Source organism: Herpailurus yagouaroundi, unplaced genomic scaffold, assembly GCF_014898765.1.
Source record: "Herpailurus yagouaroundi ecotype Mexico unplaced genomic scaffold, PumYag 217, whole genome shotgun sequence".
NCBI classification, from domain to species: Eukaryota; Metazoa; Chordata; class Mammalia; order Carnivora; family Felidae; genus Herpailurus; species Herpailurus yagouaroundi.
Window position 1 is genome coordinate 6,489,368 of NW_024412448.1, and position 17,947 is coordinate 6,507,314.

Sequence of the window (17,947 nt, forward strand, 5' to 3'; positions counted from 1 at the left end):
CCCACCCTGCCGAGTGGCTGCTGCTGTAGTTGGCAGGGGAGCTGGAAGGAAGGGTGGCTAACACACATGAACCGGAAGCTGCTTCCACGGTCATCCGGAATACTGTGGCTCCGTCGCAGAACGAGCCTGAAGGCAGGCCTGCAGTGAAGCCTGTCAGCTCTTAGTGGCCTTGGTCGCGTCAAGAAGAGCTTGGTTGGAAGTGGGCTCAGCCCGCCCCGAGTGGGGCCAGCGCGTCCACGGATGGGCGGGCAGGGCCCGGTGCTGTGTAAATACGTGGTCACTTAGCAGTCCCCGGGTCATGGCTGGCCTATGGTGGCTGCCTCTCTGCACTCGCTCCTGTCTCCTCGGTGATCATTTAAAAGTTATAATGTAGGACAAATAGATTGTAGGACGTTTAAGAATTCAGTGTAAAATATTAATATTGAAGTATGAACTTTTGGCAGTATTGACTGGACCCAGAGTCAGGAAGTTATAAGTCTGCCTTTTTCTTGTGTCAGATGTTGGAGGAAAGCAGAAGTTCTTGGTGATTCTCTTCCTCGAAGGCGTGCCATCTTACGGATTATGAAGCAGCAGCTCTTATTAAATGTAAATGTGGTACTAAAATTTCCACTAATTCTCAGAATATTTGTGGGATAATAGACCACACGTGTTTTTGTTGAGAACCGTGGTTAATGTAATTTTTAGTTATTGAAAGATCACACTAACACGTCTCAATCGGTTTAACGATTTCTACGATTTTATTAACAAAACCCATTATGTTGATGTAGAATTAATTAGTTAATGTTCCTACTAAATCAGGTGACTTCTCCTTAGTTGTAAGCCCAGTTATTCTTTAAAACTCATTTTGGCGATAGTTTGTGGTGAAGAGAGTTTAGAGGAGAGAGGGAGTGAGCTCTGGATTTTGCTGAAGTGACTTTCAGCTTCACCTGTGAAAGGACCTCAGACACTGAAATCTTCAGATGCTTAATTGCTTTTCAGAATTTTAATTTTAAACCAACTTGAGACTTAGAGGAGAGCTCCCAGAAGAGTAGGAACGGCTCCTATAGGCCCTGCACCACCTCCCCCCATGTTAACCCCGCTTGCGCCCACACAGGAAAATGAGTGTCATGCCGTTTCTCATCTGCAGCCAGTGCGTGGTGCTGGCGTCACGGCTGGGCCCACCCCAGACTCAGTGTGCGAGATGCTGGTTGGTCTCCTGGTTGAGGTGCGGTCTGTCAAGCTACCGGGATCGTCTTCCTTCATGTGTGATGCATGTCGTCGGGGCTCCTGGAGATCGCGTCCTACCCCGTTTCTCCCCGCTCTGGCCACCAGTGTCTGCGCCCGTCTGTGGGTCTTGCCTGTGGCAGGTGCACAGTGACTCTCGTAAAGAAAGGCATCCCCTGTCCCCTTTTTACCCACCATGTCATTTACCCTCAGGCCTATGGTTGACACTTGTCGAAGGGGCCGCTCACATGGCTCCACCTTTGGCCGTTGGAAGTGGTTCCATGTTGGCTGCTATGTCCTTTCAGTAGGACTCAGACTTTTCTCATTTTTTGGAATGCTTTCTCGCTTTCTAGCATTACAGTCTGGGCAAAGTTTTGTTCCCTTGCCCCAGCCCTGGAATCAGCTGTGTCCCGGGGGTTGTGTTTAGATCCAAGATCTGGACTCTGCTCACACTCCCTGATACATGAGCACCAACCAAGTGTGCCTCTGCCCGGAGTCCCCTCCGTCTGTCCCTGTGGACCCTGCAAAGCCAGGCCATCACCCTGCCGTCCTAGCTTTCTCCTGTGCCCTCTCGCTTCCTCCTCCTGGCTCTCCTCAGCCGTGTGTTTTCTCGTCTGCGTGTGGTGGCTCCAGAGTCTCCCACAGCCTGTGAGAAGCACGTCTCCTCACCTGCCCTGTCAAGGGTCATACAGCTGGCCTGTATGATGCAGGCGCATTCCCTTGGCTATTGGGGTCCCCCACTTCCTGATGGTTTCTTTTACATTTGGTGGCTTTGACAGATTTAGAGTTGGGTACCACAACTATAGTCCCAAACAGTGGTTCTGTTTTTCCCAGGTCCCCCACTCTGCCCTCCGCACTCAGCCATCTGACCTCTGGCCACCACCAGACTGGGCTTTGGGCCTTATATTAATTAATATTGCCATTTCTAGAATGTGTTCTGTCTAGACACATACGCCGTGTGGACTTTCTGCTTAGCAAAATGACGTAGCTTCATGAGTTGATGCCTCATTCATTCTTACTGTGCGGGAGGATTTCATAGTTTGGGTGTGGAGGCAACTAGTCTGACTCGGGTCTCATTGGGCTTGGAAGCAAGGTGTCTTGGGGCGGGTTCCCTCTGGGGGTTCTGGGGGAGAATCCATTCCTCTCCCGGCTTCCAGAGGCTGCCATGTTCCTTGGCTCGTGGCCCTTCCTCTCCCTTCACTGTTGGTAGCTTTGGGCCACGTCCTTCTCGGGCTCTCTGCCTCCTGCTTCCATCCCCGAGGGCTTTGAGACTGCATGGGTCTGTCAGCGTGGCCTCCCTCGCTAGCTGCTGTGACTGCACCTGCAGCCGTAAATGCCCCCTGCCGGCCAGCGTCACATGCTTACAGGTGCCGGGGCCAGTGCCTGGACATTTGTGCAAGGGGGCGTTAATCTGCTGTCATGCAGTATTGACAGACGTGGTATAGCTGGAGGGGCTGGCTGGATTCAGGGGGTGGCTGTTCAGGCTGGGCTTGCTGGACGATGCGGATGTGCCAATGAAGGAGGAGGATTGAGGTACAGCAGTAGGAGCGGGGTTGGGGCAGACAGGTGGTGTGGCACTGAGGAGGCCTCCGTGTATCCGAAATACCCCCTTTTAAAGGCGTTTTCTCCAGACTGACGTGAGATGGAAATTCTCAAGTCACCCTTAGAAACGGCACTGTTTCCAGTCCTGCCCCAGATCCTTTGTTTTCTGTTACTAAAGCCACACAAAGTCAGACAGGTGCTTTCTGCCTCATCAGTAACAGTTGAGTGTGGTGGCCTGAGGAAGAGGGGTTTAAATGGAGTCTGTCCAAGTGTGGTTGGGGGTGGCAGGGCCATCTGGAGGATGCTGAGTGCTCCCAATAGCTGTTCTTGGCACTAGGTCACGTTTCTGACGAGGGGCAGGGCCCCTAGGCTCCCCTGGCTGCCCGTGCACGTCCCCATGGCACGTGCTCGCCGTCCATCGTGGGGAGCTCTGGCCGGGTGCTCCAGGCGCTCCTGGTTCTCATCCTCTGGGTACCCCCGGAGCGGGCCGAGCGCATTCCGCCCCTGGGTCCCCTGTGCATGGCAGCTCCTCTTCGTGGGAGTTTGCTGGCACTCGGATGTGTGCCCCTCATGTGGCTCTCAGGGACCCGGGGTCAGTCACCTGTGGTGCTGGGAACTCGCTGCACGTGGCACACACTGAGCAAATGAAAGAGGCTCCTGAGTCCTGCCACAGGGTCTGTGTCCTTTTGCAGACTTCCTTCTAATTAGTCTTCTTCACTCTTTTTCACAGCGCTCTGGTGATTGCCACGGTGTTTGACCGAAACATCAACTGCAGGAGAGCAGCCTCTGTGAGTGGTCTCGTCTCGTTCCTTGTCCCGGTGGCGTGGGTGGGCTCTGCTATGCAGGCCGAGTGCTCCTGGATGCTGCCTGAGCGTGGTGTCTGGGAAGCCAGGCGGTGGAGAGCAGTTGGCATTTCCTCCCGGTTTCGGGAGGCCTTTATCCTGGGAAGGGGGGCCGGGATTAAATGGCCACTCCCAGCCATATCGACCCTCATTGGGTGGATGGGATGGTGCCTGACGACCGGACACGGCTCAGGATGGCCTGTGCTCTGGAGAAGGAGGAGAAGGTGGGCTCTGTGGCTGTGACCTGGGTTTGATGGCAGAGCAGGTGGCTTTGAGCCTCACCAGGAGCTCCTTCAAGCAGGGTCAGCTCAGCTTCACATGGTCACGCTGGGCCTGGGGCCTCGCTGGCCGTGCCTGGCGGCCCCAGCAGGGCTTCATGGGTTTGGATGCTGGGCCCGGGCCCCCCAGAGCCACCTCACCTTTGGGTGGGTTTTGTGTGCAGGAACTTTGGGCAGGCTACACGGTTGCTTCTGAAGGGCACTGACCAGGAGCCTCTGCACCGACATCTCGTGCTCCCCCCGACAGCCGGGCTGTGGCCTTGAGCTCTGCTTTGGGGGTTTCCATTGATGCTAGTAGAGGTGATGACTGCCAGGCCTGGTCCCGGGAACTCTCGCTGGCAGTGTCAGTGGCTGTGTCCTGGCTTTATACAGGGGTATCTAACTGGTGGCAAGTCACTTAGGTCAGGCTCAGACATGGGCTGGTGGAGGTGCTGAGGGACCAGAAGCAGGGCCAAGAGTACCTGGTAGCTGAGGCGACAGACTTTCTGGAGATGAGAGCCTTAGCTTCAGTTACAGACCAGCAGCTGCCCAAGCTTTTAGAGGCGAAGAATGGACATAAAGGCAGTGTTTTGAGAAAGATGTGGTTGCAGATGGCTGGGTGGGGGTGAAGCCAGGAGGGCCCTGGTGCTGGCCGAGGGTTGGTCTCTGTGTGGTTGGGGTTAGAGGGAGACCTGCAGGAGGAGTGGCCGAGCTGCGAGGTGCTGGGACTTGGGAGGGTTTTCTGTGAGCCCTGGGTGTTGTCAGAAATGGGGGTTCTCCGCTGTGGGGACACGAATGTGTTTTGTGGATGGTTGGGCTGAGGGGTTGGATTGAGGGCCCCATGCTGGGGAGAGGAGAGAGCTGCCCACCTTACCCTGGGGCCCCCGCTGTATCATGGGAAGATAGGTCTTCCCGGCTCAGAAATGGGCATGCGCCAGTGGGACAGGTAGGCGAGTTGGGAGGGCCTTGCTTGGGAGCGCTCTGCCTCCAGACGCGGAGGCTGAAGCTGACTTCAGGTGTCCTGAGTGGAGTGAATGCGTGCTTTTGGGGGGTGGGTGGTAGAGAGAGGGTGGATGGAGCATCTGTGCCCTGTGGCCTGGTCCAGATGGAGGCCACACAGGCTTATGAGAACGAGTAGGATGCAGCGTCTGCTAGAAGAAACTGAGAGATCGTCACCGTGTGGCCGCTTGTCGAAATGCACGTTTGTGATTTGAACACTCACTTCCGCAAGGTTATTACACATTGATGGAAAAAGATACTGTGGAGGAGCCTCTGACTAGTAACAGAAGACACAGGTTAGCAGGCAGGCTTGTTCGATGGCAGAACACACAGGTGCGCTCAGGCCACCTTCAGCAGGCGAGGCACTGCTGTAAACTTGGGGTTTGGGAGATCAGCACCTGCTGGGCTCGCTCCCATGTGCTCTGGGGACACGTTTTGGGATTGTTAGTGTATCACACTCAAGCTGGCATCATGCAGGCTAGAGTGGCTGGGACCCGGGGAAGTACCGGGCTTACGTGGGAGAGGACGGGGGTGGGCAGTGGCGTGGCATGGCCACTCAGGTGAGGTGCCCACGTGCACGGTTCCTGAGAGGGGCGGGGCCTGCTGCTTCTTTCCCACGAGAGGAAAGCCCAGGCCGGGCAGCCCTCGGCCACATCTCTCTTTCTGCTCTGCCATTCCCCAGGGCCTGCTATCCTGGGTCCCTGACACCACATGCTGCCCCTGGGATGTGGACCCAGTTCCTGGGTCTTTTCTTGGGGTTCCTGTAGGGCCGGCAGCTCCAAGGTGGGGATGGTCCGCGGGGCCTGCACCCACAGCTGGCTCTGTGGGCGGAAGGCATGGATGTGGTTGGACCTTCCCCTCACTCTGTGTGTGAGCTCACTTGTTGAGTCTGGGGGGCACGTGCTCCCCACGGCTCTGCACACAGGATCTCGTCCTCTGTGAGGAAGAGAAAACCTTACTGTTTCCTTTCTGGTTTTGATGCCTTTTCTTTCTTTCTTTTGTCTAAGAGGCTGGTAGGAGGGGCTGCGGTTACCCTGCTGAGCAGTGGGGGCCAGAGGGGACAACCGCCTCACTCTCAGTCTTGGGGACGTGCCAGCTCTCACTGTTGAGTGCGCTGTTTCCTCTCAGGCTCTTGTGAATGCACGTCAACAGGGTGAGGAAGTCCTGCTAGTTTGTTGTGAGGTTTTGTGTTTTGTTTTGTTTTGTTTTTTAAATCATGAAAGGATGTTGGATGGTGAGATGGTTGTGTGGTTTCTGTCCTTAGTTCTCTTAATGTGATGGGCCCTCTGAATTGATTTGCAGGTATTAAACCAACCTTGTATTGCTACTTCTCTTGGTATAATCCTTTTTTATTTGCTGAATCAGCGAACTGTTGAGATTTTTGAGTCGGTATTAGTAAGGGGTATTGGTCTGTAGTTCCCAGTTGTTGGGTATTTTTGTCTGGCTTTGGAATTAAGATGATCTGGCCCCATGAAAGGAGTAGGGAGCGTTTCTTCCTCTTGTGTTTTGTAGAAGAAATTGGAAAAGATTGATGTCGCTCTGTTTGTTTCTACTCTCAGTGTTTGGTAGAAATCACCAGTGAACCCATCTGAGCCTGTTTGGTCTTCGGCTTCTTTGCAAGTATTTTAAGTCATTAATTCAGTTTGTTTAGCATGTCTGTTTTTCCTAGTGAAGGAACTTGTCTGTCCATCTGTCAGGTACAGCGACATAGCATTGGGGACAGCCCGTCTGCCACTTGTCATGGCACTTGTCACGCCACTGTCACTGTGCTCTCTGTCTCGTGTCACCAGGAGGACGGTTGGTGCCTGGCCCTGGCTCGCACATGCCCACCTGCTGGCAACGCGTGGTGGGTGCTTCACAGACCTGTGTCTCACGAATAGGTGAGCATGGCCCGTGGCACCGCTCCCTTTGGTTGGGTGATGCAGGCAGAGCGTGGGCCTCCTTCGCATGTGGGAGCTTGGCTGGTGGGTCTCCCATGACCCCTGACAGTGCCTGCCTGCATACCCCGAAATAGGCCTGGTAGAAGAGGCAATTGGCTTCCAGCCCTTAAAACTTTGTTCCAAGAGAAAGTTCGCCAACAAAGCTGGTCTCTTCTGTGTTCACGCAGTTCTGTTTCTTCTGTCTGAGCATCAGGAAGCCTGTGATTCCCTGAGAAGCCTTCACATTCTGCCCGGATGTTCACCCACAGGCAGTAATCCTGACACTCTTTTAGACACAGTGATGACTCTTCGTTAAATGAAAGTAGCCTTTACATTTTCTGTTTACTGTGAAGTCAAACATTTTAATGGGGAGCAGTAGTAAAATCATAGCACTGATATCTTTTTTTTTTTTTTTTTTAATTTTTTTTTCAACGTTTATTTATTTTGGGACAGAGAGAGACAGAGCATGAACGGGCGAGGGGCAGAGAGAGAGGGAGACACAGAATCGGAAACAGGCTCCAGGCTCTGAGCCATCAGCCCAGAGCCCGACGCGGGGCTCGAACTCCCAGACCGCGAGATCGTGACCTGGCTGAAGTCGGATGCTTAACCGACTGCGCCACCCAGGCGCCCCACTGATATCTTTATAAACCTGAGGAAGAGGTGAAACAAACCAGAAATCTTTTTTTTTTTTTTTTTTTTTTGTTTTTCAAGTTAGAATTAAAATCCTTTAATGTTTATTTATTTTTGAGAGAGAGAGAGACAGAGCATGAGTAGGGAAGGGGCAGAGAGAGAGGGAGACACTGAATTCAAAGCAGGCTCCATCCAGGCTCTGAGCTGTCAGCACAGAGCCCGTCGCGGGGCTCAAACCCATGAACTGTGAGATCATGACCTGGGCTGAAGTCAGACGCCCGACTGACTGAGCCACCAGGCGTCCCTGAATTACAATCCTTTAAAGTGAGCAGGACATTCTTTGCATTGGACATCACCTGTGTACATCTGCCTACCTAGCAGATGCAAAGTTAGAGTGGTAGGGGTAAAAGACGCATTTGTGTGAAGCTTTTGCAACAGGGTTGATACTTGGTAACTGGGAGTAAGAGTTCTCCCACTGCAGAGCTGCTTCCTCAGGTGAAGGCGTGTCTTACCCTTTCTGGCCTGTCTGTGCTCACGCTTCATGCTTTCTGTGCTGGGTCCCTCCTGCTCGTGGGCAATGTTTACCGAGGTTACGGGGGCCTGGGCCTGTGCGCTGGCCTAAGGACAAGTTCACCCTGCCCACCCAGGGACCACAGGGCATGGGCGTATGGAAGGTTTGAGTGCTGTGTCTCTTTGGACCCTTTCTCTCTCCCCCTGTGGTTCATGTACCATCGCTTCCCACCTGTGCTCCAGCGACATGCCTCCTGGTCAGTGATGGTGATGGTAGAAGGGCCATTGTGCCAGGCGCCATGGGGCCTCGATGCCTGTTGTTTTCAGCCTTCACGCCGGGCCCGTGAGGATCTGGGTAGGGTGGCAGAATGGAGACCAGCCTGGTTACTTAGGGCAAACACATTTGTGAATCTGTGAAACACTTACAGTCACATAGCGGTTCTGCTCAGTGTTAGTTGCTTTGCACGTTGGAAGGTGCTCAACAGCCCCCAAACACGTCAGTGTTTTGAGAGAACTGGTCCCTCTGCCAGGAAGGAGGGAGCAGTGCAGACGGACGGCCCGGTGTTTGCCCCTAGGAGGTTCAGGTGAGGAGAGAGGGGGGGCCTGGGAGCCTTGCTTCATCCATAGTTACACTGACTGTCCTGAAAGTCCACATGTAGCTAAAAGTTCTGCAGTCTTGAGTTCAACACTGTATCTGGTGTTTGGCCTCTTAAGTCCCTATGTTGTGACTCTCCAACTTTTTGCTTCCATGTCGCGTGGATGGAGTCATCCAGAGTGTGACCCCTGCAGGTCCCTCTGGGCTCCGGCTGGGCCGACAGCCCCCTCCCGCTCCTTGCTGGTCGGCCCTGGTGCCAGCAGAGCCACAGCTGTGCCAATCATTTGCGTGTTGTAGGACTCTGGGTTGCATCTGGTTTTACATTGTTTCCAGAACTAAGCTGCTGTGAGCAGTGTTCAGGTTTTTGTGTGAACGTGACTTCTCTTTCTCCTGGATAAACACCAGGAGCCCCACGGCAGGTTGATGGTAGTTGCATGTTTAGCCCTGTGTCCCCCAGGGGACGGGCCGTCTCACTTTCCCGCTGGCGATCTGTCGGGGATCCAGTTCTCCCACAGCCTTGCCGGCCTTCGGGGTTGCCGTCCGGTGGCTGGTCCCGTGGCGTGTGTGGTGATGCCGCACTGTGGCTTTCTGTGCCCCCTGCCCCCGTTGTTTTTGCCCCTGTGTCTCTTCTGTGGTGAAACCATCTGGGCATCTTTCAGATTGTTTCCTCATTGGCTGGTGTGTGTCTTGTTGTGTGGACTTTGTTAAGCTCCAGATGGGAGGGCTGCCCTCGTTGGCTTGTGGCTCGTGGGCCCTCCTCCGGGTGGTGGCTTCTGTCCTCCTGACCACGCAGGGCGTAGACCAGGAGTTTTAAAGTTTGATGCGATTAACTTGTCACTTGTTTTCTGTATGGAATGTGTTTTTGGTGTGCAGTCTCAGAATTCATGGCCTGGCCCCGGTCCTAAAGGTGTTCTCTGTTTTTCTGTTCTGTTGCACCCTTCTGTGTGTCTGTCTGTGTCCACGTGCTCACTCAACCCTCAGGTTCCTCACCACTCTTGTTCAAGACTACTTTACCTGTTCCAGGGCTGTGCTTTTCCACACAAATCTTATATGATTTTTTACCTTTTTGATGAAGTCATCAGAATGGTAAATGTGTTCCTAAATTCTGCATGTTATGTAAATTGATGTTCTATCTTACTTCCATTGTTTTTTTGGGTTTTTTTTTTTTGGTTGATTTCATTTTGATTTCTTTTTTTTTTTTATTTTTTTTATTTAAAAAAAATTTTTTTTTCAACGTTTATTTATTTTTCGGACAGAGAGAGACAGAGCATGAACGGGGGAGGGGCAGAGAGAGAGGGAGACACAGAATCGGAAGCAGGCTCCAGGCCCCGAGCTGTCAGCACAGAGCCCGACGCGGGGCTCAAACTCACGGACCGCGAGATCGTGACCTGGCTGAAGTCGGACGCTTAACCGACTGCGCCACCCAGGCGCCCCCATTTTTATTTATTTTCTTTTTTCAAAAATTTTTTTTTAATGTTTATGTATTTTTGAGAGAGAGAGAATGAATGAATGCCCACACGAGTAGGGGAGGGACAGAGAGAGGGGGACAGAGGATCTGAAGCAGATTCTGCACTGATAGCACAGAGCCTATTACAAGGCTAGAACTCACAAACTGTGAGATCATGACCTGAGCCGCAGTCGGATGCTCACCCAGGCGCCCCTCAAATATTTTCTTTAATAAATTTATTGCAAAAGTTTCAAAATAGTACATAGCAAACATCGAGTCTCCCTCCTTGCAGTGTAAAAGCTGCAGGAGGGCCTGGAGACGACCGGTTCTGGATTTCTGGGAGACCTGCCAGAGGTGCTGGTTTGGGGCAGACTTGGGTCTCTGTGCTGCAGTCTCTCGAGTTCCTTTCTGCACACCTGCATGTGTGCCCTCCCAGGGCCACCCTAACTTCCGTCCTCCGACCTGTCACATGCCGACGGCTGCTACCCACTTGAATCCTGCTCTGGCGGGGAACTCTGGGGAGAGCACAGTCGGGGGTACCCGCTGGGTGGTGGACAGGGAGGCACAGGCCTTGCTGTTGTCACTACTCAGATGGCCTGGCTGTCACACCTCTGCAGAGCAGGTGGAGGTACGGGAGGGGGAGCCACAGGGACGTGAACAGGCATTTTAAAGAAAGCACGTAAAGACACTTCATTCCGTTTAAGTATTTTGACCTCTGGGCCCGCGTTCGAGGCTGGGCTCATCTGTAGCAGGGGTGGTTGGGTGGGGTGCGGAGGGGGGCGGTGAGCCATTTCTGTTCACCATTGCCAGCTTCTGTCACAGAGTTCCCAGGAGGAGGATTGTGTGTTGGGCTTTGATTTAACCGACTGATTTGACTCTGTCCTCACGCCCCTATCTAGGGCCTTGAAGTAGGCATCAGTGAGAAGCTGGTATTCACGCCTAAAAGACGTTTTTCAGGATGTGTCTGATTTTATAAGCTTGAGTTCCTGAATGATGGTTTAAAAAAGCACTGGGACTTGGAGACAGAATGACAAGTACCCTTGAGGCTCTGATCCGCCAACAATGAGGACTTCTACTGAAAAAAAATAAAGCCATGGGTCATTTGCGCTGTACGGCGTTGTTTTGAGCTTCTCTCCTGATAAACGCAAACTAACTCACCTGCTCTGTTTGTTCTTCTTTTCCTTAGGCCGCTTTCCAGGAGAATGTGGGAAGACAGGTATGGTCACTTTGTGAGGTCTTAATTCCTGAAACTGTCTGTAGATTCAGCAGTGGAAATGTTGCAGCTGCAAACCTGGCAGCTTCTTGTGCTGTTGGGTGTGGGTGAAGAATTTACCTAAAATAAGCTAATATTTAACTCAGTATGTCTGGTCACAGACCCACTCATGAGGTTTTCCAGAGCAGAGTTGACACAAGTTTTAAATAGTAGTGTGTCTTGTGGGAACCTCGAATGTGTAAGTAATTTCACACATACACAGACATCAGTGATCAGAGATCAGTGCCTATGCACTGCCACCTGATTTCAGCAGTTGCCTGTGAATGTGAGAGGCATCTGGGTGGAGGAACCAGGCTTCTCAGGGACAGACATGTGATCACTGCCCATGCCGCGTGTGGTAGGAGCCAGCTTCTGGAAGCCATTGACCCCATGGCGTCTCTCTGTGTAAACCAGCACCACTGTGCCCCCTGGGCCTGAACCTCTCGTGACTGGTCAGCCTTGGATGGGTGGTGTGGCCTTATCATTGAGTCATTCATGCTGCATGTGCCAAGGGCCACCCTGGGACGTGTGGCCGGCCTGGGGGAGAATGGGCAGGAGGTGGGTCCTGTTGCAGGAGACACTGAACTGAACTCTGGTCAAAGCCCCAGGAGGGGGTCTGGGCTGAAGGAGGAATGTATTGTAGGTGAGGGCATCAGTGGGTGGTGTTGGGGGGACAGACAGAGACAGGCCTCTGGGACTTGGGGGGAGGGAGTCAGGCTGCAGGGCCTGAGGGGAGCCCCATGCAGAAGGCTCGCTCAGGAGCTGGAAAGGCAGTCCTTCCTCGGGGAGGGAAGCCTCAGGGAAAACACAAGCATTCCAAGGCTCACTGTCAGGTGTCTGAGAGGAAAGCGCCCTCACAGGTGCCCCCACGTCCATGAGGATCCTTGTTGCAGAACCGGGGGGGCCTGGGTTCTGCACCCTGGGTCCACGGTATCTGGTTTAGTCAGTGTTCTCTGGGGCCGCCAGGGGCCGCCAGGGGCTGACCCTTCTGCTTCCACAGGGGAGGTGACGTTTGGTTCTAGGTGGGAAGTTCTCCCTGGAATCCGCCCAGGGAGGCAGCACGGTCTCGCTTTCGCAGCTGGTTTGTGCTTCACTCTCGAGCACCTCTGCCACCTCAGGGCCTCTCCCTTTCCTCCCTGGCTTGAAGGCGGCTGAGACCAGTGTGCTAGGGCGTCACTTAATGCACATCCACCTGGGGCCCTGGAAACTTAGAAGGAAGAGGTTCCCTAGGGAGAGCTGGCCGGCTGAGGGGTGCGCTTTGGTGTGTTGGGGCAGCAGGTAGGGAGAGCTCCAGAAGGCTCTCTGCCTGGCGAAGTGTCAGGGGTGGGTGGGAGGACCGCTGTAGTCAAGGAGCCTGCTGGAAGCTGAACTGGGGGGGCTCTGGGCACCCCAATGTCAGCACCCAGGAGAGAGTGTCTTCTCCCTGTGCCTGGCTTCCAGCCTGCCGTGGGCAGAGCCCCGGCCCAGACACAGGGTGGTCTGGAGCATGGCCGTTGCCATGTCTTTTTTTGTGGGGACACTCAGGTTGGGTGGACCGTCAGGGAGAGGAAAGGCCTTAATCATGGTATAAGTTTAGGGGATCAGCCAGGAGCCGATACTCCAGGGAGGGGGTTCCCTCTCCCTCCCCACGTCCCCTGAGAAAGCAGCGTGCCCATAGCACAGGGGTGGGGGAGCCACAGACTTCAAAAGAAGCAGAGTCTGGTGTGGGCCCAGGGCGCCCCAGCTCTGCACGCAGCAGTGTCCTGCTGTTTGGTGGGAATGTCGGAGAAAGAGGATGTGGCCTTGCCGACATGGAAACTCCCCGAACTGGGATGAGGTTTTTAGTGATGTGTTTGTGAGAACTGCCGGAGTGTAACGCACAGACCCGAAGTGAGCAGACGGTGCTGGCAGACCTTCGGCGCAGGGTGGCCACAAACCTTCCATTTGTAAAAAACGTGGTAGCCGTAAAGCGCATTAAATGAGGTGTGCCTGGACTGTTGAAACCTGATGATTTTTGTGGTGTGCGGTTCAGAGAAGGCCTTAAACATTTTAAAGTTGAAAACGTTTGAGTTGTTTGAGAAAAAATGAAATATTTTTGAGTGGTTCACAAAGCATTAGCACGGCGCCTACCCCGAGACGGTGAGCTTTCTGCCGTCTGTCCCCAGGGTACCCTCTCTACCTAAGCATGAGTGTGTGTGAACATGACGGTTGGCCTCCTGGAAGAGCACCTCCTCACTCACGTCATTTCTGTCCCCTTCTCCCGCCTGACTCTGTAGGGCACTTTCCCTCACGGGATCGATATTTTGACTGCAGCCGACTACTTTGCTGTTGGCAACAGAGCTAACTGCTTCCTGGTTATAAGGTAAGTTATTAATGTTCATCGCAAACATAATACTCCCTTTGATGTAGACGTCACAATTTTCCTTCCCCATCCTGGAAGTTTCGCTAAGAGTGATGTAATTTGTGTATGGGTTGGAAGTGCTCCCAAAACTTTTGTTTCCCTGTTGATCGGACCGGGTGCCTGGGGTGGGATTCTATTTATGTAAAACTCTAGAAAGTGCAAACTAATCCAAAGGGACAGTGGCGGGTCTGGGTGGCCTGGGAGGGGTGCGGGATCTGCTTGTGAGAGGTTTTGTTTGCTTTTTAAAGGGGTGCTAACAGTTTCAAGGATGACAGTTGGAGCGAGCCCTGTCCCTGGCCATTCTTTCCTCCTAGCTGCCCCATTGTGTGCGTGTGCTGCCTCTGTGTTGCCTTCGTGGAACACGTTTTCTGCCGGCTGCCACAGACACACCGAGTTTCTCAGGATGAAATCTTGGGTTAGAAGGGACTGTTTCTCCTGAGACCTGTTGCTTAGTCTCAAATCCAGATTCCCAAGACTTGTCCTGATTGGTTTAGCCTGACTCTGCCCATCCCTAATCTAATTCTCTTGGGGAGGGGGAGACTGGGGGAGGGTGGGATTATATAGTCCAGACACCCAAAAAGCATTCATCCCTGTGAATATAGCTGGGGGAAATAAACTCACTTATACTAGATTTTGGCTTGGACCCAATTCAAAGAGAATAAATCAGGCTTGTTTCTTCTTTGTTTCTGTTTTTTCTTTCCAGCAAAATGTGTTTCCCAAGGTAAAGGTGTATCTGGGTTGTTCATGAGATGTGAGTAGAAAGGTGTTTGAGAGATCAGGTCAAGGAGTGAATACTTAACATCCCCACGCAGACTTGCACCTGTGGTTTCTGTGCTGTGAGGCACCTCACTTGTCTTGGTTCCTCAATGCAGCGCCTGCGCGGGAAGGGCCTGGCTTGTCAGTGGTTTGTTGCCTTGAACACGAGTTGACCACTCTGCACCCTAAGGGTGGGCTCTTGAGCACCCTTGCTGTGCAGACCATGCAGAAGTTCCATTTCTCCATGACCTGCATGCATAGATTTTCTTTTAAAAATGTAGCATTTGGCCTCTTTCTCAAAGAGAGTCTTTGACTAGGGGCGCCTGGTGGCGCAGTCCGTTGAGCATCTGACTTGGGCTCAGGTCATGATCTTGTGGTTTGGTAGTTTGAGCCCCGTGTTGGGCTCTGTGCTGACAGCTTGGAGCCTGGGGCCTGCTTCGGATTCTCCCTCCCTCCCTCCCTCCCTCCCTCTCTCTCTCTTTCTCTCTCTCTCTCTCAAAAATAAACATTTGAAAAAAATAAGTCTTTGAGCAAACACACTGTATTTTTTAGCATCGTTTTCATCTTTTCTCAACATTTGATGGTCTTTGGCACCCTATCAATTCTTTCCTGCTTTTGTTCTGTTTTCCTTGTTAATATTTGAATACATATTTTAGGTAGAGAATTTACCACTTTTCCCTGAGCTTCCTGGATAAAATAATCAGTTTTTAGCATTGGCATATTTTTCTTGTTGTTAAGGTTTCTAAGCTGGTCTAAGACTTACATGTTTTAATTATAGTTGTCTGCATGTCATAGAGATGTTTGGCAAAACTTAATCCTGATCAGGGCGTGTTCTTTAATGCTGCGTCTGGTACTCAAACGTGTGTTTGGATGAGAAGCAGTCAGTGAGGACAGCGTCCTGCTGTCGGCCTGGGTGGTGTCGGGGAGGGGTGTGGGGTGTGTGGCAGAGGGCCTGGTGTCGGGGGGGGACAGCCCGGTAGGGATGGTGAGGGGTCAGTAGGGCCCAGTGTGGGTGTAGTGGGGGGCTTCGAGCCACAGGGAGGGTTCTCATTGTCTTGAGTCCTGGAGCGCAGTTTGACGGGCCGCTCACAGGATGGGGTCAGTGAGGACCTCTCAGAAGTTGATTCTCCTGGAGGTGAGGAATGGAAGCAAGTTGAAGGTGGCAGTGAAGATTGTCAGATGGGGCACAGCAGCAAGCACCCCCCCCCCCCTTTATTTTTACTTTGGTAGCTTTGTTAAAGTGTTGAGGGCACAAGGACACTGCATGCCTCGCACGTACACTCTGACTCTGTCGCCACACCCAGAGTTTCCCTGGGCTCCTTCCCCACGTAGGTCTGCTTGTCACTGGGTTAGTTTGCATTTTCTTAAGTGATGGGGATGGAGTTTGTGCTGCCTCCTTCACTCGGGTACTGGCGACTCGGTCATTCCTTTGTTGCCGACCCGTGTTCCGTCGCATGGACATACCACGTCTGCTCCCGCTGAGGGACATCGGCGGGGGGGGGGGGGGGGGCTCCAGTTTGGGGCTGCTACAGATGAAGCAGCAGTGGACGCCCGTGTGCCCGCCTGTCTGTGGACGAGTGCTCTTGCTGCTTTGGGTTGAATGCCTAGGTGTGGAACAGCTGGACCCTAACTTTCTAAGGAACTGCCAGCTTTCTGAGGTGGTGGCCCCTTTTCACATGCCCCCCACCCCGCAGCCGCCCTCGGTGTGGCCCGACTTCCTCACTGCAGCCGTCTTCGTGCCTGTGCCAGAGCAACAGCTTATCAGTCTGTGTTTTCCTGGTGACTTTGAGGGTCTTTCAGGGGCTTGACAAATCTTTTGCCTATTTATCGGGTTTCCTTCCTACTGAGAATTTGAGAGTTCTTTGTATACCCTGGATACAAGTCCTTTTTCAGATAAATAATCTACAAATGTTTTCCTTCCTGTGACTTGTTCTCTTAGTATCCTGTGTATTCCTGCGATAAACCTTTTTTTTTTTTTTTTTTTAAAGTCACATTTATTTTTGTACACCTATTTCATTACATACAATTTCCATATAGGAATACTCACCTCCGTAAAATGTGGGTTTTGGCTGGTGATGGTCACCTCTGCAGTCGACGCAGTGTGTGTCTCCATCACTCTAGGAAGTTGCTGGTGCCCGGTTGTGGCAACTCTGAGTTGCCTCCTGTGCCCACCCAGCCTGCCTTTTCTGGAATCGGTGCAAACGGAGTCATGTGGTGTATTCACTTTTGCATCTGGCTTCACCATGTACGGAGTTCTGCTGTCCCTTGTCCCCTACTCACTGGCTGGTGGCCACTCGAGCCCCTTTGATGTTGATGTGTGAACACAGGGCTGTTTCTGTCGGGACACAACCAGCGGTTGCTAGCACTTTCTGTCGTGTGTGTTTTGCTGCTGGAAGTTTCCCTAGCAGATTTCTGACATCTGTGGTTCTGTGCATCCTTCCTGAGATGCATTTTGTCATATTTTGCTTTCCAGTAATTTGCACATTCCTGTCATACAAGTTCTTCTCACTAAGGAGCCCTCAGAGCAAACCACCTCCTTCTCTGCTTCCCAGCTCAGTGGACGGCACGCCACCCACACAGCTCTGCTGTGCTTCTCCTCCTGTGTCCTTCCCCGCATCCGCTTGGTGACCTACTTCTGTCACTTCTGTGTCCCTAATAGCCCTCAAATGCTCCTCGTCCTGCCGATCCCCTCAGCCACCCCTTTGGCTCAGCTCTTACTGTCCCGACACCGGCCAAGCCCCTGCTGTCCACCCTCTACCGATGCCCCCCCTGCAGACCCCGGGTGCTCAGGGAGTGCTGGGCACCGGGGGTTGGCTCCAGTCGTGTGTGTTCCCCACGCTCAGCCATTACCTGGTCCCGGGGCTCGGCCAGAACTTAGGTGGCCAGCCTCTGTCTGTTTCTTCCCGTGAGGCCACTGATCATGGATGCTGGCCTGTCTGGCAGCCCCCGGGGCCCCTTTGGTGATGGGGGTCCAGGGGTTGCATCTTGGCTCCTTTTTCTGACAGCTTTTCCACTGTCCTGATTTTTCTGTTTTTCCTCCTGACATTATCTGTTTTCTCACCGTTAGAGGGTCTCTCAATCCCTCTCACCTCTGGAGAAGCCCTCACTTTTCTTTCTTTCACACCCAGAGCAAACATGTTCCCGACCCCACCCTCTCCAGTCTGGCACCTTGTAGCACACACATGTCCACACGGCACCTGTGTTCACCTCGCACATGTGCACACACGTGCCTACACGGGTAACATCTATGTATTTCCCCCTCTAGGCCCTCTGTGCCATCTACTTTGTCTCTCAGCCACCATGTAGCACGTGGCCGATGGCTATGTCCATGGCGGGGTTGTGTGGGTGGCGTGGCAGATTTAGACAATATGCGTAATTGATTGGGGGTCCCAGAGGCATGACGTGTAAAGTGCATTTTGGAGTAGGTGATGCAAGGGCGTGGCCCACAGTTCATAAGGTGCAGGTGACTGTTCTTGCGGCATCCTAGTTCCATCCCTGCGGCCCCATCAGTTTCTGGTGTCTCCCAGAGAGGTTCCGTTTGTGTCACACATGGGGGTGTGTGGACTTCCTTCTGTGCACGCTGAACAGTGGCACAGCTTTCGTGCTCGTCAGCAG

General features: G+C 53.0%; 1 protein-coding gene across 2 annotated transcripts in view; it reads left to right on the top strand.

Moving 5' to 3' along the window:
* The window catches only part of TBCD (tubulin folding cofactor D), a 160,181-nt gene that overhangs the window by 100,223 nt on the left and 42,011 nt on the right, over positions 1–17,947 (top strand). For both annotated transcript variants that reach the window (XM_040456753.1, XM_040456752.1), the window contains 3 exons: positions 3,476–3,533; positions 11,131–11,160; positions 13,452–13,537. In XM_040456753.1, coding sequence (XP_040312687.1) covers positions 3,476–3,533; positions 11,131–11,160; positions 13,452–13,537 — 174 coding nt within the window. The remainder of the gene's footprint in view (positions 1–3,475; positions 3,534–11,130; positions 11,161–13,451; positions 13,538–17,947) is intronic.